The sequence below is a fragment of the Danio aesculapii genome, chromosome 7, assembly GCF_903798145.1.
Source record: "Danio aesculapii chromosome 7, fDanAes4.1, whole genome shotgun sequence".
Lineage (NCBI taxonomy): Eukaryota > Metazoa > Chordata > Actinopteri > Cypriniformes > Danionidae > Danio > Danio aesculapii.
Window position 1 is genome coordinate 9550682 of NC_079441.1, and position 22960 is coordinate 9573641.

The 22960-nt window shown below is 37.7% G+C and overlaps 1 protein-coding gene across 1 annotated transcript in view; it reads right to left on the minus strand.

Moving 5' to 3' along the window:
• Window positions 1-6043: 6043 nt before the first annotated feature.
• LOC130232629 (transmembrane channel-like protein 3) overlaps window positions 6044-22960 on the minus strand; it is a 44246-nt gene continuing 27329 nt past the window's right edge. The window contains exons 10-15 of the mRNA XM_056462603.1: window positions 21777-21902; window positions 15653-15731; window positions 15467-15509; window positions 12158-12422; window positions 11974-12051; window positions 6044-7930 (exon numbers count right to left, since the gene is read on the minus strand). Of these exons, the coding sequence (XP_056318578.1) occupies window positions 7072-7930; window positions 11974-12051; window positions 12158-12422; window positions 15467-15509; window positions 15653-15731; window positions 21777-21902 (1450 nt within the window). The 3' untranslated portion in view covers window positions 6044-7071. The remainder of the gene's footprint in view (window positions 7931-11973; window positions 12052-12157; window positions 12423-15466; window positions 15510-15652; window positions 15732-21776; window positions 21903-22960) is intronic.

Below are 22960 nucleotides of genomic sequence, written 5' to 3' on the forward strand. Positions count from 1 at the left end.
AATAAATCTGCTCCAGAGCAGGTTTGAGCTACCAGAACTGTTTTGAAGAACAAAACAATTCTGGATAGTGTCAAATCGTGGTATCGAAGTGTTGATATCTCACAAAAAAAAAAAAAAACACATTTTGTTACATTTATTTCTATCAAAATTGGTAAAGATGAACCAGAAGTCTAATTAAAGCTAAATTTATTTAGAAATGTCATTGATTATAAAAAGCAATACAAATAATTTGACTGTAAAAACAGTCAGTGATCATCAATACTATTAGCGCTTGTGCCAATGCATGTCCATAAAATATTTACCAAAATTCTGCATCACTTTTTATGGGAATGCTTCTTTATATTACAACACAAGAATATTTATAACCCTTTTGGACCAAATATGGATTGAGGTCATTTATTTATTTACGTTTTACACTTCAATGTCAAACCTATTATGGCATTTTCAGGATACTAATTGCTAAATGTACAATAAAGAAATGATGATTTTAATAATGAAAATTGTACTTTTATCTTAAGCTTGATTACACGCGCACACACAGTTGAAGTCAGAATTATTAGCCCCCCTTTGAATTTCTTTTTCAAATATTTCTCAGATGATGTTTAACAGAGCAAGGAAACTTTCACAGTATGTCTGATATTTTTTCTTCTGGAGAAAGTCTTATTTGTTTTATTTCGGCTAGAATAAATGCAGTGTCTCAAAAAAAAAGTGTTTAAAAAAAAACATTTTAAGATCAATATTATTAGCCCCTTTAAGCAATATTTTTATTTCGATAGTTTACAGAACAAACCATCGTTATACAATAACTTGCCTAATTACCCTAACCTGCCTAGTTAACCTCATTAACCTAGTTAAGCCTTTAAAGTCACTTTAAGCTGTATAGAAGTGTGTTGAAAAATATCTAGTCAAATATTATTTACTGTCATCATGGCAAAGATAAAATAAATCAGTTATTAGAGATGAGTTATTAAAACTATTATGTTTAGAAATGTGTTGAAAAAATCTTCTCTCCGTTAAACAGAAATTGGGGGAAAAAATAAACAGGGGACTAATAATTCAGGGGGGCTAATAATTCTGACTTCAACTGTATACAGTATATATATATATATATATATATATATATATATATATATATATATATATATATATATATATATATATATATATATATTATTGAATTTTTTTTTGCTGAAACTCCTATACCTTGGTGATTCATTAAAAATGAATAAAAATAAACATATAACACACATATTATATATATTTATACAACACTTCTGTCTGGTCTCGAATGTGATTGGCTGACAGCCGTGAGATATTCTGCAATAGCAGCACTCATACAGCCTCTTCACCCTTGTGTATTACTCTGCCCACATGGAATGACAGCAGATCAATAAACTCACTATATATTGCAGCTTTTGGACAACATAAATGTAATTTTGAGGCTTTTTTTTGGCAAAAATGTACTTGTTTAGATTGCAACTATGTCGTTTATTTATAAGAACAGCGCCTATTATAAAATATATATTTTTTCAAAGATTCAGCCTGTCGACGGTCATCAGGCTGTCATACTAAGCAGAGTAAAGACGGCTGACGATTCGCTACAAGATGGCAACAGAGACTGTATAATAAGTCCTTAGAGGAGAAAAACTCAGCGTTTATTTTTTTCATATTTTAAACTGCAGCTTATCAAATCATTTTCAAACCATTATATATTAAAACAACTAAGTGACATTGTAAGTCGATCTTTCTTTTGTATGTTGTATACAAAATGTTGTATACATGTTGTAGATATCCAAGTCTACAAATGTCCAAATATAGTAATTTAATGTAAATCTACAGACGCATGCAAAGTACACTTGAAATGACAGTCCATTTCTTTGTGCTTTACAAGGCAAAGCTGCTACATTTATTTCACAAACCTGCATGTATTATACTGAACAATGTCCCCATTCCAAATCCTACAAGTTGCCTTGCTGTCTACCTACATAATCAGCTGCCTTGTACTGAAGAATCTACTACCATAAAACCAAGAGTAGCGACTGATTTGAAACAATCTCAGTGCAGTCTAAATGGGATATATCGCCCTCCAGAGGGCAATTTAAATTAAAAACAATTATGGCTGCCATATTGAAGTGTCGTTCCAAATAGAAAGTGATTATAACTGGCCACTTCGAAGGGCCCTTCGAAATTTAAATGGTTTAAATCAGGGGTGCCCAAACTCGCTCCTGGAGGTCCAGTGTCCTGCAGATTTTAGCTCCAATTTGCCTCAACACACTTGCATGGATGTTTCTAGAAATCCTAGTAAGAGCTTGATTAGCTAGCCCAGGAGTGTCTGATTGGGGCTGAAACTAAACTTGGCAGGACACTGGCCCTCTAGGACCAAGTTTGGGCACCCCTGATATAAATGATGAACACTTTGGTCCCCCGTGATCCTTTGCGATAGTAAATTATTTAGTGTCAAACAGTTTGCTCTGTTCAGAAGAGCTCATCCCTATGGCCAAATCCCTGCAGAGTTTAGCTCCATCCCTAATCAAAAACACCAGATTATAGATTTCTAGTGTTAATGAGGCCAGCAGGGGGCACTCAACCTGCGGTCTGTGTGAGTAATAATGCCTCAGTATAGTGGCACTTCTCGTAAAGAGTAGGGGTGTCCTTGCTAAATTCCCTCTCGGCCCTTAACAATCAGGGCCTCCCAATCATCCCCATCCACTGAATTGGCTCTATCACTGTCTCTCCACTCCCCCTATAGCTGGTGTGTGGTGAATGCACTGGTGCCGTTGCCCTATGGCTGCCGTCGCTTCATCCAAGTGGATGCTGCACACTGGTGGTGGTATGGAGACACATTACAAACACATTACATAATATTAAATTACAAGTGTCCAAATGTGTTACGTAAGTTGCAGCTTGCGCTATACATAATTTTGTCATTGGTATGTTGCTCAGCTAATGGTCCAGCTAAGTTTTAATTACAGAAGACAACGTCTGGTTAACCACTTAAATTGATCAAATACACTGCATTTATAGTAAACAATCGTGTCAACTTTGTACATTATCTTGGTCAGATTTGCGTGGTTCCCGATTCCCATTGCTGTAGGAGTTTTCCCTTTTACAAACATTTTTTTTAATTATGCAGAGTTCCGAATAATCAGAAGTCTCAATTCGCTTACCTCCCATTAAAATATTCAATGAAACGCAGCTTTAGTTGGGGTTTAATTAATTTGCAACGCAGTTCAAGTTGTTGTTTTCAAGCACTGTAAGTGATAGGAGAACACCATGAACAAAATGTGCAAGAATGTTTTACCATTCTTGCACATTTACCAATGCCAATCCCAACAAGGGAGATGGACAACCTGGGAGGCTGTTGTTGACAGGGTTGTGACATGGACAGATTTGTGGAGAATGCTACAAGAAAGGTTAAGCTTCCTAATCAGGGCAAAATATGACACTCTCCCAAGCCCAAAGAATCTGCATCTCTGGTATGGCGCAGAGGAAAGCTGTCAGCTTTGTGGCCATCTGAATCCTAGTTTACAACACATCCTGGCCAGATGCAAGGCAGCACTGAGTCTAGTATGATACAGATGGCGTCATGACCAGGTCATGCGAAAACTAGCAGAGGTCTATGAGGCTTGCATACTGGAAGCCAACAGGGCCACAACAGTAACATCTCACAGTCTTTTCCAGTTTGTGAGGGAAGGGGGGTGAGGTGCTTAGCAGCCCCACAAAGATGTGGTCGCTGCTGTCACCTGGAAGCAACTGGGAGCTGAGAGCAGATCACGATAATCAGCTGAAGTTCCCACCTCAAATTGCTGTAACCTCCCTTCGGCTAGATATTGTGCTCCTGTCCACTGTCGCAAAAACAGTCATCATGGTTGAACTAACAGTGCCATGGGAAGACAGGGTGGAGGCTGCGTTTGAAGAAGTAGGAGTGATATGCAAACCTTGCAGACACGTGTAATGAAGCAGGGTAGTGCACGGTTACTTATCCAGTGGAAATTGGCTGCCGAGGCTTCTCTGGAACCTCCACCCAAAGCTCCTGAAGTCTATTGGGGTCAGAGGCACCAAATTATCAAGGGCACTAATAGAGGAGGCAGAGTAAGGGAGCTTCTGGGTATGGCTTTGGAGGAAAGACAAGTAAGGGGGAGAGAAGGATACTAGGGTTGGCTGCAGGGGGCGCTAGGGAGACGTCCTTACCGGCTGATGTGTCAGGCAGAAATGCCTTGCAGGTAGTTCTACCTGTGCTTACATCTACTCATTTAAAGCATATTCTGTTGGTGCATTTGTGCAAATGACACTCTAGTTGGTGGAATTTCCTGCACAGCATCATGGGTAATGTAATTTTTCTGCACGAATTTTGATATTGAACATGGTTGTTTTAAAATACCAATAGATTGGTTCAAAAGAGCATCTACAATCAAAAAGCAACTTCGCAACAGGTCTGACTTTAAACATTTATCAGTTATTGTTAAAAAACACATTTCCTTATGGAGTTTTTACATCTGTTACACTCTACTGGGGTTCTGAAAATGCTGGGTTGGCCAGCAGTGCAGCACTCTGCATATCATTACTTATAGTGCATTTTGGAAAGGGATTCATATAATGCTGCATAACAATTTGCCAAAAAGAAGAAATCCTAAAGCTGTGGAAAAAAAGTCCATGTCCAATAAATAAATATATAAAAAAGAAAAATGTAGCAAAAATTTGAAAAATTAACAAAAGCACCAGGCACACCTCAATAATGCTCAGATAAGATCAAATGGCAAAACATTTGACCATGATTCAGTCTGTGCCACTTTGCTTGCTTTCATCACTTCCACTCGTACTTTTGTGCACCAACTTGTTCGCCAAACTGAACAGTTTAGTATAGTAGTGTATCATGACCCCAAGGCTGAAAAAATAAAAAGGTAGGAAAATATACCTTTTAAAACAGACTTTGTGCTGCTGTTCTCATGAAAGGCCTTAAAATGGTTACTATTTAAAGGGGAAGTTCAGGCAAATAGGAAAATTCTGCTATCATTTACTCACTTTTGACTTGTTCTAAACCAGTTCGAGTTTTCTCCTTTTGACCTTATTCTTGAGGTACGAGAGGACGCAGCCATTGGAATCTTTTTGGCTCAAGATTTCCGGTTTCATCACTTTGATTTTTAGACGTTAAAAAGAGCTTGTTATGCTGACAGTTTTCATTAGTTTCAGATTATTAATTTTCATTTTGGGGGGTAATATCCTACCCAATTTATACTAACCTTTCACCCACCTCTCAAAAAAAGAGTACCTACCGTTGTGACATTACAGAGTGCAAAATCTGTGATTGGTCGGTTTTGTGTGTGGGTGAGGCCAAAAGTCATGGAAGCAGAGTGAGGCCATAGGAGCGAGTGTTTACCAAGGCCCAATTGCAAGGTATGGCACAGGGGTACGGTGATCACTCGATGCAGAAGTATAAATCAACAACTTTAATCATAAAGTAAACACAAAACAAAAGTATCTGAAGCTTGTCCATAGGACTCAACACTTAAAAAGTTAAACACTAACCCTGCTCTCGCAGCGCTCAGCCCCGCCCACACTCACACTGCTACCAAACAGACTAATCACAGGCCTTGCACTCTGCCTCGTTACAATTTTTGAGAGGTGCACATCATGTTCTGTGACTATATAGTACAAAGGCTACATCGGTGTCATGACAAATCAAGTCCTCCCCTAGGAATCAGATCCACTAAGGACGTTGAGTGATCTTGTTGGTTCACTGGAGTTTTTAATAGGTAGAATTTGTAGCTGCCTACTGCATGGACTCGACACAAAAGTATAAATTGGCCCTACATCAGGCTTTCATTAGACCAAATGTCTCAAACTCAATTCCTGGAGGGCCACAGCTCTACACAGTTTAGCTTTAATTAATCAAGGTGTTCAAGACTACTCTTGAACACCTTGATTCAGCTGTGTACATCTGGTACACGTATGAACACCTGGACCAGGTGTGCTTGATTAGGGTTGGAGCAAAACCTGTGCAGAGCTGCGACCCTCCAAGAATTGAGTTTGAGACCTATGTATTAGACAGTTCGTTAGATTTCCCAAACAGAGTCATTATCGCTTATTGTTTTTCCACTATAAACATCGAAGCAGACAAGATCGTTACCATCAGACACATTGAGTTTAACAATGTTCTTAGCTTTCTTTTTGGCCACCTTTGCGCTTGGCTTCAGGTGCCTCTCTTTGTTGTCAATGACCTGTATTTAATTCCCAATTCTTGTAAACTTCTGTCCGCGGCTGTATACCTTTTGCAACAACTCTATACCAGGAGGTACTCGATTTGTCATCACCCCAAACCTACTGCCTGGACTCGACTAATAAGTATAAATTGGCTCTATACCAAGCTTTCAGTTCATTAGATTTCCCAAACAGAGTCATTATCTCTCACGGTTTTTCCCACTCTAAACATTGGAGCAGACAAGATCGTTACCATCAGACATTGAGTTTAACACTGTTCTTGGCTTTCTTTTTGGCCGCCTTTGCACTGGGCTTCAGGTACTTCTCTTTGTTGTGATTGACCTGCATTTGATTCCTAATTCTTATAAACTTCTGTCTGAGGCTGTATCCCTTCTAACAACAACCCCGATCAGGAGGGACTCGATTTGTCATCAACCGGCCATTCTGCATGACCACAACAGAGAAGTATAAACTGACTCTATATCAAGCTTTCAGTTCATTAGATTTCCCAAACAGAGTCATTATCGCTAAACGTTTTTCTACTCTAAACATTGGAGCAGACAAGATCATTACCGTCAAACATTGAGTTTAACACTGTACTTGGCTTTCTTTTTGGCCATATTTGAACTGCGCTTTAGGCACTTCACTTTGTTGTGCATGACCTGGATTTAATTCCTAATTCTTGTTAACTTCTGACCGTAGCTGTATTCCTTCTAATAGTGACCCGGTTCCGGAGGGGACTTGATTATACTACACCAAACCTACTGCCTGGACTTGACATAGAAGTATAAACTGGCCATAAATCAGGATTGTATATCAGACTGTTCATTAGATTTCCCAGACCGAGTCATTATCTCTCACCATTTTTCCACTTTAAACATTGGAGCAGACAAGATCGTTACCATCAGGCACATTAAGTGTAACACTGTTTTTGGCTTTCTTTTTGGTCATCTTTGCGCTGGGCTTCAGGTACTTCTCTTTGTTGTGAATGACCTGAATGTACTGGTCTGTGCTGCTGTTTTGTTGGTCGCTGCTTGATGCCAATGATGCCGAATCTGACTCGGTCAGCGATGGCTCCACTTTATGCTTGGTCTTAGGCTTGACGTAGTGTTCACCATATCTGTGAGTCGACTCTGGGCCTCGGAGGCTAGTTTGAGAGCAAGGATGCACGTTTACCCAATCGTCTTCTTGGTCATATTCCTCTTCATCACCATATATACCATGCTCCATTGACAATTGACTGTTTACATTATCACCAATGTAGAATCGTGGAGTCTGACGGATGTCCGACAGGGACTTCGGACGGCTTGATCCCCTCCTTGTGCTGGTCTTGGGATCTTCTTCATCCTCCTCTACCTCCTCACTAAGATGCGGCTGGTGGCTTCGGTGGGGAGTCCGAGGAATGTAGCATTTTACATTGCGAGGATACAGCTCCACGATCTCCGGTTCGTCCGGTAATCGGTAATGCCTAGGTATGCGCATATTGGTGCGCACGATCATCTTGCGAGCATCGTGTTCATTGACGATGACGTAGCGTGTTGTGTGCGCACGTCTCCCCACGTAACTCTGAGCCGTAATCACGCTGGGCTCGGTGTGCATCGGTCGGAGGGTTTTCCGAAACAGTGGATCAGAGTGGATGTTTTCTGTATATCGCGTGCATGGATTGTAGGCCATGTTGTGGTAGGACTTGGAGCGGCTGGAACCGCTGGTGCTGCCCATGTACCCAGAATGCCTGGACATCAGAGAATGTAACAAGTGACAGGAAAATGTATGTTTATATGCAGTTGAAGTCAAAATAATTAGCCCCCTTCTATAATTGTTCCCCCAATTTCTGTTTAACGAAAGATATTTTCAACACCTTTTTAAACAATAGTTTTAATAACTCATTTTTAATAACTGATTTTTTTTACTTTATACATTGAATTATGTATTATGTAACGTATGTTTTCAAAGTCCAATTCCAAGTCATGGTCATTAAAACATCTCTATTGCTTTTTTGTGAAACAAAATGCACATGTTACACAAAAACTGGATAATGATTTACACAGTCAAGGACTAAAACCACATATCTACATTCTTCATATAAGAGGTTGCTTTGAAACAAAGAAAGAAACACAAGGTTGAAATTCCATGCAAGTAAATAAACTTGACAGTGATTTTTTTTAAGTATGAGACAAGCAGCAATTAGTATGAAGTAAATGAATGTTATGAAATAAAAAGGTAAAGCCAAAGGTGAAAAGTAAGCTGATGACATATTACTGAAAGTAAAAAGGGGCTTTTTAAAGAGTTCTTTTAAGGTAAGCTCTATGAACACCATTTAAATGTACATTCAGTTCTTTAGCAGATACATTAAAAACGAATAGCTAATAAGTATATTATACTAGTAAAGTATATTGGTAAATTTAACCAAGTTTTATCATAAAAAGTGTACACTACCTGACAAAAGTTATGTCACATATTGTCTTTCACCTATTCAAGTATTAGGAACAACAAATAATAACTTGACTTCTAGTTGGTCATTTGGTATCAGAGGTGGCTTATATGAAAGGCAAAGTCCTCTAGATTACGCTTATTTTACCAAAATTAAATAATTCAAAATAAAGGCATGATCATATTTTATTAGAACAGTAAGGTCTGACTTTGCTTAGACAGAAGTCTTGTTATTTAACAGAAATAATGTCCAGGATAGAATATAAAGTCATGGTGCAGTAGAAAAAGAACTAATAGTGTGTATGACTCCCATGAGCTTGGAGGACTGCATCCATCCATCTCTGCAATGACTCAAATCACTTATTAATAAAGTCATCTAAAATGGCAAAGAAAGCGTTCTTGCAGGACTCATTCAGAGTTCATCAAGATTCTTTCGATTCATCTTCAATGCCTCTGACATCTTACCCCAGACATGATCAATAATGTTCATTCTGATGACTGGGCTGGCCAATCCTGGAGCATCTTGATCTTCTTTGCTTTCAGGAACTTTGATGTGGAGGCTGAAGTATGAGGAGCGCTATCCTGCTGAAGAATTTGCCGTCTCCTGTGGTTTGTAATGTAATGGGCAGCACAAATGTTTTAATACCTTAGGCTGTTGATGTTGCAATCCACTCTGCAGATCTCCTGAACGACCCCCCCTTACTAAATGTAAACTCAAACCTTGATTTTTCCTTCACCAAACTTGACTGATTTCTCTGGGAATCTTGGGTCCATGCGGGTTCCTTTAGGTCTTTGCAGTATTTGTGATGATTGGGATGCAGTTCAACAGATGGTTCATGGGAAAAATTTAGCTTCTGCCACTTTTCCAAATGATCAACTAGAAGTCAAGTTATTATTTGCTGTTCTTACAACTGGGATCGACGACAAGACTTTTGCCAGATAGTGTATTGTTTGTAGTTGAGTGCTCTCAGAAGAATTATGGTGTTAACTGTGACAATGTTTACCAGGGGAGAAAAAAAGCACATTTTTAGAAATGCACATACACAATTCCACTAAAGTCAGACAGTGTTCTGATGGGTTTACAAGCAGCGATATAAAATGTACATTCAATTATTTCGAAAATAAAAATCATACTATCTGAACTGAGACTAATTTCTTAAGTGGACGTACTTCTGGTTATGTATTGCTGACAGAAGTTTACTTTATGTATCCATTATGAGTATCAAGAAAAGTTTCTTGGCATTTCAATAGTTTGATAAATTACTTCAGTAAATTACTTTACTACGGTATATAATATGATTAAGTGCTTATGTATCAGTATATCAACATATTTATTAATTACAGTGACAGTGTTTTTTGTGTTTTCTTTACTAATACTTTCAGGAAGCATTTATCTTAAGTATTTCCATTTAGTAATTTGGTTGTGCCAAAGATGAAAAACAGTTTGGGAACATCAAAACCCAAAAGTCAGCAATATGATTTTAATGTCCCATTTTTTATTTTCAGAAAATATATTCAAAACTAATCAAAGTAGACTAGCTTAATTAACTGCTGTTACGTCTATATGACGTTATCCAGTTTGGGGATTGTTGTTTTGGTTTTGCTGGTTTTGTTTTGCGTTTACAGGATACGCAGGTTGGCTGTGTTGGATGTCAATCATTCAGGACACAGACTGACGTTCGATGACACAATTGAGAAGAGCCCCAATCGTTGCGCTGCAGGACAATGGGACACTATATAAGGGAAATGCCGCATCAGTTCAGGATAGCCAGCATTTCGTGTGAACTTGAGCTATGTTTGACATTTGTTTTATGTGTGTTTCTTCCCTTTTTGCTTTGGTTTACCATTGTTTGTTTAACTTTTGTTGGTGTGCTTTGTTTGCCATATAATATTGAAACACATTTGTTTCAAACTCTTTTGAGAACTGGAGTGTGAACATTGTATTTCTCTCTGATCGGAAAATGAAAAAAGGCTTTATTCCTCTTGGGCAGGTTTTGAGCTGTCATCAGACTGGAACACAGTCTTGGCACTGGAAATCTTGTCTATGACCCATGTAATTTTGGTATTTTGACACCAAGCTAAACTTTTTAGTAATTTTTTTTTATTTTTTATTATTATTATTATTTTTTTATTTTATATAAAAAATATTAATTCCTAATACTGTACTCCAGCCTAAATATTTTACTTAAATTTGTTCCCAGGTAACATTTGTCATTTTCAATATTTCAATTTAGGTTTTTAATCTAATCTTTTAATATTTAATCTAATCTTTAGCTAAACCATATTTTATTTCAGCTTTATTTCAAATAGAAATAGTGTTTAATAGTTTTTTTACAAATAGGAACACATTTTTATGTTTGTTGTTACAATAAATCAATTATAGATTGATTAATCTAATTATTTAACCATATTTTGCCTCAATTATGCCACATACTGCCACACACTGTAAGCCTGTCTTTGAGCCATGTAATTTTGGTATTTTGACACAAAGTTAAACTTTTTACTTAATTCCTAATATTAATACTCCAGCATAAATATTTTACTTAAATTAGTTGCCAGGTAACACATGTACTTTTCAAAATTTCAATTTAGATTTTTAATCTACTCTTTAATCTTTCAATCTTTAATCTAATCTTCAATCTAACCAAAACATATTTTATTTCAGCTTCATGTCAAATAAAAATAACGTTTAATTTTTTTTTATTTGTAACAAAAAAAAACTGTTTGAAAAAGAGAGAAAAAAAAAGTTACAATCAACAGCGATCTAGCCCTTACAGATTGATGGAGAACATTCATTATCACCCCAACTACAGTTCTGCCACTGAACTACATTTCCCATCAGGCACCTCACATACACACCAGTTCTGGATCACCCATGATTGCACACACAGCTGAAGCTTGTAAGGACTAATGACCCGGACTACATATACACCTCTCATTCTCACACACATTGTGTATCCTAGTCCAGTCTTTCCATGCTTGATCCTTGCTTTGTTTCTTTGTTTATGTTGTTTGGCCACCTGTACTGACCTTATTGCCTGTGACCTCGACTACACCTTTGGATTATCCTCATTACACCTTTTGTTCAAGTTTGACCACAGCCTGCCTGACATTTCTTAAATAAAACTGAATATTGCATTCTCAATTCCATTGTCACCCCGACTCTCCCTTTGATTACACAATTAATCAAATATGGTATAAATCATCTCATTAATTAATCATATTTTATCTAAATTTTGCCACATATCATACTGTTTATAGAGCTTAACCTTCAATTAACAGAAACAGAATTGCACAAATACGACTGACTTATGCATAATCAAACGTGATGAATGTATACCAAACCTGATGGGTATGAACTCCACTTGTCTCTGTCGTACTTGTCTTTGGGGAACTGAGGGGCTGCTGTACATTCTGTGTGCACTACATGGGCAGAAATGGAGCATATGAAGCTTTATGAACTGCAGATGCATGAAAGCTAAAGCAGCAGTGAACTAAAAGCAATAATAAAGCTTTTTACCCCACAGACCTACTGGCTGCGTGCTCCACTTTGTGTTTCTGCCGCACAGGAACTGATGGACTCCGGGATGCTCTGGCAGCTCTGGGAACATCAGACCGTGATGCCGACTGGGTTATAGTCTGGATGCTGTCCGCCGGCCGGATGGGAGATTCGAAGTTGGAGACGCTGCCATTACGGCGTGGAGGAGAGGCAGAGCGGGCCGACGACTCGACACTTGTTATGTCGCTCTCTTGTTCTGGGTTTTTATCCCCACCCTCAGGTGCCTGCAGACGAGCTGTAAATCACACATTTACACACTCAAATGTCCAGGCAGCAGGAGACAAGCTGATATTGCCTTATGACATTATAAAAGGCTAAGTTATATTGGAAAAAAAAATCTTCTTTCTGTCTCTGTCAGGGTTTTAAAAGTCTTATTTCAAAGCCTTAATTGTTTTATTTCGGCTAGAATAAAATCAGTTTTTCTTTTTTTAGGCCATTTTAAGTTAATTATTAGCCTCCTTAAGCAATATATTTTTTTTTCGATTGATACAGAACAAACCATCGGTATACAGTACAGTGATTTGCCTAATTACCCTAGTTAACCTAATGGCCCGTTTCCACTGAGGGGTACGGTACTGTACGGTTTGGGACGGGTCACTTTTATTAGGCTTGTGTCTCCACTGCCAAAGGATACCAATGATGGTGTACTACAGAAAGTTTCAGCCGACGTCGTTCTTGCTCAAAGAAATGTCACAGTAAAGCTGTACGGGTCGTTCACATTTCATACGAGAAGCATTTCTCACAAAACAGATGCTTTACACACATAAATACTTGTGTATAAATGTTCATTACTAACCTTTCTATGTACATAATTTAATTATAACTGCAGATCAATTATGCAAAATAGCCTACTGTAGCGTCTGCGATTATATAAAATAAATAAACAAATGCAACATAAATGAACACATACAGCCCCTTACAATCTCCGATATGTTACTAATTACAGAATAACTACACACAGCATACATTTAGTCCTTATTTGGGTTCAATAACAACACGCAACATATAGCCCACAGTCAGTGCAAACCTCTCATCTGTATCTTTAATCTTCACCAGGACATGTAACCTCTGTTAGATAGTAATTCCGTCATTCCAAGTTCATAATAGTCCAAGAGGTGATGATAATAGTTAAACATGGCAGCTTGTTCATGTTTTAGGCTGCTGAAAGAATCATTTTCTGTTTCTCATTTGCGGCTTCTCCTTTTGTTTTTTTGCGCTTAACTCTTGCGTTAGTCCGTTTCTGAAAGGATCAGATGTCAGAAGCATTTCAATAATCATGCGCACGTTATTATCATCTGCTCAAAAAGTTTGTTATTTCAAATATAGACACGCACGCGAGCTCTCTCTCTCGAGAAAAGTGAAACCACTCACGCTTTTAGATGGCCTCATAAACAACAAGAGGACATACGGCAGATTCTGATAACTGCATTACCAAAACAAGTGAACTAGGGACTCTGGGTGTTGCTCACTAAAGCACATTCTCCTGGCTTGTGCATGAGCTGGTGATGTTTGCCTGTAAACCAATAGCATTCAGCTGCGTGTCTAGCTCCACCTTTTGTTGTGCTTTTTGAAAGGCCATAAAAGCATATCGAACTGTACCGTACCGTACCACTCAATGGAAATGGGACATAATTAACCTAGTTAAAGTCTTTAAATGTCACTTTAAGCTGAAAACGAGTATCTTAAAAACTATCTAGTAAAATATTAAGTACTGTCATCATGGCAAAGACAAAAGAAATCAGTTATTAGACATGAGTTATTAATTATTTTAGAAATGTGTTGTAAAAAGAAAAGAATTTGGTGGAAAAGGTATACAGAAGGGCTAATAATTCAAGGGGGCTGATAATTCTGAGTTCAACTGTACACTATATGGCTATTACATAACTATAATACACTGTGATTTAGGCTGGTTCGTTAGTTTGTACCGTTTTGTCATTACAACCGAACCACTCCAGAGTCCGTTTCTACTGAGCAGAGACCACCTCATTCGTTTGGATCGATTGATTTTTCATTTAGACAGATTGCAGTGTTGAAATGCACTACCTGACAAAAGTCTTGTCATTGATCCCAGTTGTAAGAGCAACAAACAATAACTTGACTTCTAGATGATCATTTGCAAAAGTGGCAGAAGGTAGATTTTTCCTATGAATCATCTGTTGAACTGCATCCCAATCACCACAAATACTAGAGAAGACCTATTGGAACCCTCATGGACCCAAGATTCTCACAGAAATCAGTCAAGTTTGGTGAAGGAAAAATCAAGGCTTAGGTTTACATTCAGTATGGGGGCGTGTGAGAGATCTACAGAGTGGATGGCAACATCAACAGCCTGAGGTATCAAGACATTTGTGCTGCCCATTACATTACAAACCCCAAAAGAGGGCAAATTCTTCAGCAGGATAGCGCTCCTCATACTTCAGCCTCGACATCAAAGTTCCTGAAAGCAAAGAAGGTCAAGGTGCTCCAGGATTGGCCAGCCCAGTCACCAGACATGAACATTATTGAGCATGTCTGGGGTAAGATGAAGGAGGAGGCATTGAATATGAATCCAAAGAATCTTGATGAACTCTGGGAGTCATGCATAAAGCTTTCTTTGCCATTCCAGATGACTTTATGAATAAGTGATTTGAGTCATTGCAGAGATGTATGGATGCAGTCCTCCAAGCTCATGGGAGTCATACACAATATTAATTCTGTTTCCAATGCAGCATGACTTTATATTCTATACTGTGTATTATTTACAGTATGTTAAGTGACAAGACTTTTGTCTTAGCAAAGTCAGGCCTTACTGTCCTAATTAAATAATTCAAAATCAAGGCATGATCATATTTTATTTTGGCAAAAATAAGCGTAATCTAGAGGCCTTTACCTTTCATATAAGCCACTTCTGATACCAAATAATCAACTAGAAGTCAAGTTATTATTTGTTGTTCCTCAAACCTGGATAGGCGACAAGACTTTTGTCAGGTAGTGTATGCCCAAATGAACCAAGCTAAGGAGGCAAACGTGCCAGGTTCCAAAATAAACGTACTGAATAGGTGTAAAAGCACCCTAAGACTTGTTGCTATTATTTAAGGTCTTAATTCACAGAAAAGCAATTGAAGACTTACTAAAACGTTTAGAAACACTGCTCTGTTAAACAGCACTTGAGAAACATTTTAAAACTTCACAGGAGGGCTAATAATTTTGCATTCAGCTGTATATTGTGCGCACATTACTGCTCAACAGCCTCAAACAGTCCCTTGTATCGCTAATGAAGACAGTTTATAGGCAAAGTACCTGCAGCTAGCTGAAACACTTTCTTCTTGTCGTCCGTGCGCTCCTGCAAAGGCAAAATTTAATTGGTGTTGTAAAATAAACTGCTGGAGAAATGAGATTATATGAAACCCAAAGACCTTCTTGTAAATCAGGGATCTGTTAAATGAATGAATGCGTCTTAATGAGGTTGCGTTTGCAGTGACTCACGGTCTGCAGCTGCAGTCTCAGCTGGCTGTTGGTGAACTTGAGGGATCTAGCGATGGACTGAAGGTAGTAGATCAGCATACTGAAAGAGACAGAGATCAACAGCGTGAGGGCAAGAACACAAAAGCTATTTGTTCAGCTTGAATGAATTATGTTGGCTTGACAAGCCTGACATGTTTATTGTAACAGGGTCTTTGTTTTTTTGCTTTTTTTTCTAACCATTTAGCACTGCCGTAAGGCTATGTTCTTCCTAACTGGATCAATATGTTTTAGCCATATAGCAGACAATAATATACAGTCAGAAATATTCGCCCTCCTGTGAATTTCCTTTTCTTTATTAAATATTTTCCAAATGATGTTTAACAGAGCAAGGAATTTTTCACAGTATTTCCTATAATATTGTTTCTCCTGGAGAAAGTCTTTTTGTTTTATTTTGACTAGAATAAAAGCAGCTTTTAATTTATTAAACCATTTTAAGGTCAAAATTATTAGCCCCGTTAAGCCAGTGGTTCTCAAACTTTTAAGCCAGTGACCCCCAATGTAAGATCGTCAAGAACTTGCGACCCCCCACTACCAAAGCATTTACAAACAATAAAAATAACTTTTAAGCTGTTCACAATATTTTAACTATATTTACTATACATTACAGGGCTCGAAATGAACTTTTTTGCTTGGTAGCACTGGTGCTCCTAACTTTAAAAATGTAGTCGCACCCACCAATTATGAGCACCGTTACTACAAGTTTTATAAACATATTTATTGCATTTGAAATCAAAACAAACAAGCACAAAATATATATGCATGCGTGAGGAAAATATGTCTCAATGAAATGCTGTTCATCACAAGAAAAATACATTTTTATAGCATAATTGAGTGACCAAAAGATACACGGACCGCTCACTGGCCCTACACGCACTGCTTGACATGAATGAATCTGTTAATGATAACTGTGCTGTGTTCTCACGGGTGGTGTCTGATATTGCACAGATGCTGTTGACATATACCTTATTATTTGCATACGTCATTTTAATAGCAATACCGGTCTTTTCATGAGCTGCAATATTAGTTTAATCTTAGTCAGTGCAAGCCCTTTTGCGATGGTATACGCGGTGTTAAATTTTACATACAGCTGCCACTTGCACGGCCAACAGCATCTGCCGGTTAAATGAAGGATTGAACAGAACCTCTCGTGCTTAAAATGTGTAGATGTGGCAAACTGTTACCTGAAAATTCCGTCCCACAGACTTTACAGTGAATGCTTTAGTTATTTTCAAAGTGGACTTGAAGCCAATGGAAGTCTTTTATCCACTCTTCGACAAGTGTAGATGGTGGATTAACATTCACCACATGATCAGTAATCAGATGTGCTATTACTTGTAGCTTTAGGTGGTTTCTAAAACTAAATCTGTCAGTGTTGTTTTCATTCTCATCTTCAGCGCGTTACATTGGTTGTTACGCGGGTGTTGTCGCTCCTGTCATCTGAAGGCAGAAGGCGTTGACTGTGTGATTGACAGCTGATTTAAACCAATCATTTGCGTTCAGTTCTAAAGCAGTGGGCTAATAAGAGAACCCGAAGGCGGGCAAGTGTTGCAGGCTTTGTTTACTGCAGTAAGTTGACATGTCAACTGTTTTAAACTGTTCCTGAGCGCTGCGTTTCAAGTGCAAAGATGTATTCTGCCTGAATGTATACTTCATGAATTCATCCTGATATTTCTGACGTTTTCTACTTTTGTCTGATGGGGTCTTACTCTTATGTTTAGTCAAAGTAGACAGTTCTGGTTTTCACATCCAGATGTGTGGTGTATTGATAAATAGCAAGTTATTCGCTGCACAGAATGTTCCATTCACTTTTTTTTAATACTAATCAGTAATATCTTTTAAAAAATCTGAAAATATTAGCTTTCACTTGTAATACTGAAAAATATATATTATTATCACTGAAAATTACAAAATTTTTAAATGACTCCCCTTGAAATTATTCTGCAACCCCAAGTTTGAGAACCACTGCTTTAAGCTATATTTTTTTTCAGCTATATATTTTTTCTATTGTCTACAAACCATAGTAATACAATGACTTGCATTAGCATTCGCCTAGCAACCAATCAGAACACACTAGCAACCACCTTGCAATACCTAAGCAAACACCTAACAGCACCTTAGTAACGCCTAGCAACACCTTAGCAACTACCTAGAAATGCCTTAGCAACCGCCTAACAACCACTCAGAACTCCCTTGCAACTACCCAGAACACACTAGCAATTGCCTAGTAAAGCCTTAGCAACCACTCAGAACACCCTAGCAACATCTTAGCAATCTCATGAAACACGCTAGAAACGCCTTAGCAACTACTCAGAACACCCTAGCAATCGCATGTCAACAACTTTCAACCACCTAGCAACACTTTATCAACTACCTTGAACACCCTAGCAACCACTCAGAACACCCTAACAACTGCCTAGCAACACCTAAGCAACCACTCAGAACACCCTAGCAACCACTTAGCAACCTCTTAGCAGCCACTTAGCAACCACTCAGAACCCCCTTTTAACAGATCTCAACATATCAAAAGTCTCAAATCTCAAAATTTTCTTCTAAGCCCCACCTAAAAACCGCCACACACCAATTGTGGCTTAGCAACTGTAGCTACGTGCAAGAGGCCTGTCAAGCTTTCGAGCGAGGGAAACAAGCCAAAGGGTTGTGCATATGGATTGTGCTAATCTGATACTCGGTATCTTAAAAGTTTGGACGGGGTGGTGGAGTTTTATTCCCTTTTCAAAACCGAAAATCCAAAGGGAGAAATGCCAGCGTGGATTAAGCTGTGTGAGGGGCGCTAAAGGAGTGGAGTTAGGTTGGTTTTTTGTTTTTGATATTCCCGACACAGTCATAGACGACAATAACTCACACACCTCTTAAAAGATCTAAACTGTGTTTCCTACAAAAATACAAAGCAGGTTATGTTTCCCAGCTGTCTTTTTCTTTTTTTCACTCAATATTATGAGCACTCAGATAACACTCCATTTAAGCCCTCACAATAGTAGTCATACTAATAGCAATCATATGTCTATCTGTTTCAAGCTACGAATATTTGAAATGACACATCAACAGAACAAAACTGAGATGTGATCACAATCTGAGCACTTTAGATCAATATACTTCACCCGCAGCTCTTTTTCAGTCATTTATAAGCCTCATGCCCATGTCAGAACTACAGTTCACTGATGTTTTCGTCTGTCTTTTCGAGATTTAGTCATTTGTGATGACGTTACAGCAGGTTATTGTCTGCTTTTATATGTGGTGTTGGATTAATATTTGCTGGTAGGGAAAATCTATTTGTTCACTTCTACTATTTATACTTTGATTTGCATTTCAATTTACTTATTTTTCCACTTAACTGCAAATTAGAACAAAAACTGTGTATAAAGCACAAAAACACACTGGCAGTTATAGGTACTGTACATTGTTCTGGGTCAATGATGCTAATATTCAGCACAAATCCATCAATTTCCCCTTTCTGGCTGTTCTTTCTGTGAATAAATGACGTAGAGGCACTGTCTATGCATGTCATCGGTTAGTAATGCTTTATTTCATTGCACAACAATTAGTCTATCAGGCTTTTTGGCTAAAAAAGGGAAATCACGGTTTAATTTGCTATTATTACATTATTTTTACATTTTACTTACCTTGCTGTGCATGAACTCAGCTGTTGAATGGTCAGCGTATGGCTAACCTAGCTTCAATTTTGATTGAATTATTTTCTAATCGGTTGCCTATTATGTCGTGAATATACCCCTGTAATGCATACTGTAGTCCTTTTTGTCTGGCCTTCTCAGATATCTCACCTCTTCGCCAAAAATGACAAATTATATCCATGGGAATGTCTGACACCAGCGCATACATATTGTAAAAGATGTGCCAGACACGAAAGCTTGACAGGCGTAGCAACAGTAACTAAGGAGGGCGGGGCTTAGCGAAGGGTCAATTATTTAAACTTTAAAACTACTTCAAACTTTCTCAAGCCACCATAAAGTTTGTCTAAGAACTTTACTTTTCTAGTTCAACATAAGGAACTTTAATTCAGTCAAACCTTTCTGGAACTACATTAGTCATGCATCTATATAAAAATTACTGTACACCTTGGAATTTTTAATCAGCCAGTAAGCAAGCATACGGTGGCCGGCAGATGCAAATAAACATTACAACGTGTGAAACACTTTAACGAAGCTCAAGACAAATGTACATTTTGGAAAACATTTTTACCTATCATAACACACAATCGCATAGGAAAAACGATTTCACCAAGGGACAAAACAAATTTACATTTTAGAAAAAAATTAACGAGACGTAAAACACTTTTATAATTTTACCGAAACAAATTTACAATGACAGATTCTTTACAGAAAGGGAATGTACCACACACTGGGAAGTGAAAGGCGTTTTTGTCGTTAGTGGTGAGCACAATAAATTAGTGTTGTGGAGTACATGGTATAAATAAAGTTTATGGTGACCAACATGGACTGCGGTCGAAGATTGTTTTGCCTGTTTTGTGGCAAACACACGTGGACCAGACAGAAACACCAGACATACTGCATCAATGTGTTCAATGTTAAAACGAGGGCCACTCGTATGCTGTAATCATGGAGATGATGTCAAGTCTACACTGTGTAAACATCTGCTTAAGGACTCTTAAAAGTAAACTGAACGAAGCCGGTGTTACATTTTAACTAGTGACCGTGTTAACTGGTGCCCCTTTCCAGATGTAAACTATTTACGTTTGCAGATTGGCAGATTCGTCACCTTTCACAGCAACAAATCATGCCCATACCAAATAAATATTCGTATTACTTAGTGTCATTGTAAACATTATTGATTTGATATTTGTGTGGCAGAACAGTATATAAGCAAAATTAATGTAAAGAAATAATTATAAATGACATGTCACCAACGGGATTCGAACCCAAGTCAAAATGTTCAGCATGAGTATCAATCGACCGATCTAACTGAGCTATTCAGGACTACAAGTTGAGGTCAGTTTCTATATCTTTATCAATCAACATATGCTGTGCTTTAGTTGTGGACGCGTGTTAATTGTTTACATGTCTCTACATACTCTCACGCTGATATTTTCTCAGAATCGCTCAAAATGACTAAATGTTTATCGCAGTTGGTCAAACCATGATTTTTAAAGTTGCAGACTCGTGTTAATCTGTGTCTACAAATTCACACACAAGCTGATATTTTCCAGTGTGTGGTAAATTCCATGTCACTTCCGGTGTGTGGTACATTCCATTTCCTTAAATAATCTGTCATTGTAAATTTGTTTCAGGACTGGTAAAAGTGTTTTGCGTCACGTTAATTGTTATTTTTGTTATTATTATTGTTTCGTCTTTAGTAAAATCACACTTTATTTTGATGGTCTTTTTGTTCAATTTAAGTTACATTACATCTACATGCCAACTAATTCTTATTAGATTATAAGTAGACTGTTAGGTTGAGGTTAGGGTTAGGGTAAGGTTTAGTGTAAGTTGACATGTACTCGCAAAGATTCTTATGGTCAGTTAAATGTCTGTATCAACAGTCCATTTGAGTCTACTAATACTCAAATGGACCATCAAAATAAAGTGTTACCCTCGTTTTTCCTATATAACTGTGTCTTCTGATTGGTAAAAATGTTTTCCAAAATGTAAATTTGTCTTGAGCTTCGTAGAAATGTTTCACACTTTGTAATGTTGTTTTGCACTTCCTGGCAACCGTACAAGCAAGCATTCGACAGTGACCTAGAATGAAAGGTTACAAAACATTCTAAATGATCAAATAGCATTCTAAAAGAACTGTAGAGACATGTCAAATATTTCAAACCATTCTAAACAATTATTTAAAATTATTCTCAAATATTGCATAACTTATTTTACTGTATTTTAAACATACAGTTTAATGTAGCATAAATTATATCAATCTTCTGTTATTAACAAATCCTACCGATCCCAAAGTATAATATCTGCTAAATCACCAAGGTAACTACATAGGTTATGCTTGTACTATAGATTTATTCACATACATGCCTTTAGTATTATATCCTCTTGTTATATTCTCTGTAGTAATTAAGGCCATTGTAGTTAGAAGTACTTACAAGAGTAGCAGTAAAGCAGGCAGCACAACCACAGGACTGGTGACGTAACTCATCACTTTGCTGAACCACAGAGGGAAGTCATTGGCAATGGTTTCAGAGATGATGTCGTAAATCTTCTCCTGTCCACTACAGAGCGGCAGACAAGATGTGAAAAAATGCAGAAACAATCTGGATCCCCTTTATAGCCAAGCACCGGGGTTTTACATGCACAGGGAATTTGTCTAGATGTTCAGTTATTATGGTGTGCACTTAATTATTAATTGCAAGAGATGTGACTTCTCGTTATCTGCAATGACATTAATGCTAAACTATGTCAATAAACTGTGTTAAATAGGCAATACATTGCAATATCTTTGGATGGCCATAAGCATTACCAAAAGAAAATTTAAAAAAAATGTAGTCACTAGTTTAAAAAGTGACAAAAAAGGCCTAGATGTGTGTTACATGCACGCATGCACTCTTTATGTTGGTGGTTTATGAGAACTCTCCATTGCTGTATTGTACTTTAAAAGCCTAAAAGCCCATTATTTTATAGCCTTACCCTACCCCTAACCCCAACCACACATCGTGATTTTGTCAAGTCCGATGCGATCCTGGATTAACATCTATGTTGATCCTGGAACATCGTTTTTGTTGGAAAATGTAATCCATACCTATTCCCTACCCCTAAACTCAACCATAACTGCAAATTATTCCCAAAATTAGATTAAATTCAACTTTGCATAAACGGTACCGTATACCTTAATTCTGATTGGCTGATTGGAATGTTGTTCCAGGATCAACGTAGATGTTAATCCAGTAATATGTCCTACTTAGTAAAATCAGGTTCGGGAACCCAACCCTCACAGGAAACCTAAAATGTTGCATGTTAACCCCTGTTAAGCATAATTTTTTAACAGTTTTGAATTACGAGGGCACAAAGCATGTCCTCATAAATGTTTAGTTAAATTATGTTCAACACAATAAAGTAATAACTCCTGTCTGTCTTTTTATAGGGGTATTATATGAGAGAACTGCTGTAGCTTTGTTTACCAAAACAAGTGCTTCGAACTGGATTTTGATTGTATTTTTTATTGTATTGAATGTGTTGTTGCTCCCAAAATCATTAATGTAGAAATCTGCAGATTTTTTCAGTCTGGCCCTGCTTTATCTCTGAGATAAAGAAAAAAAAAGTAAACATCATC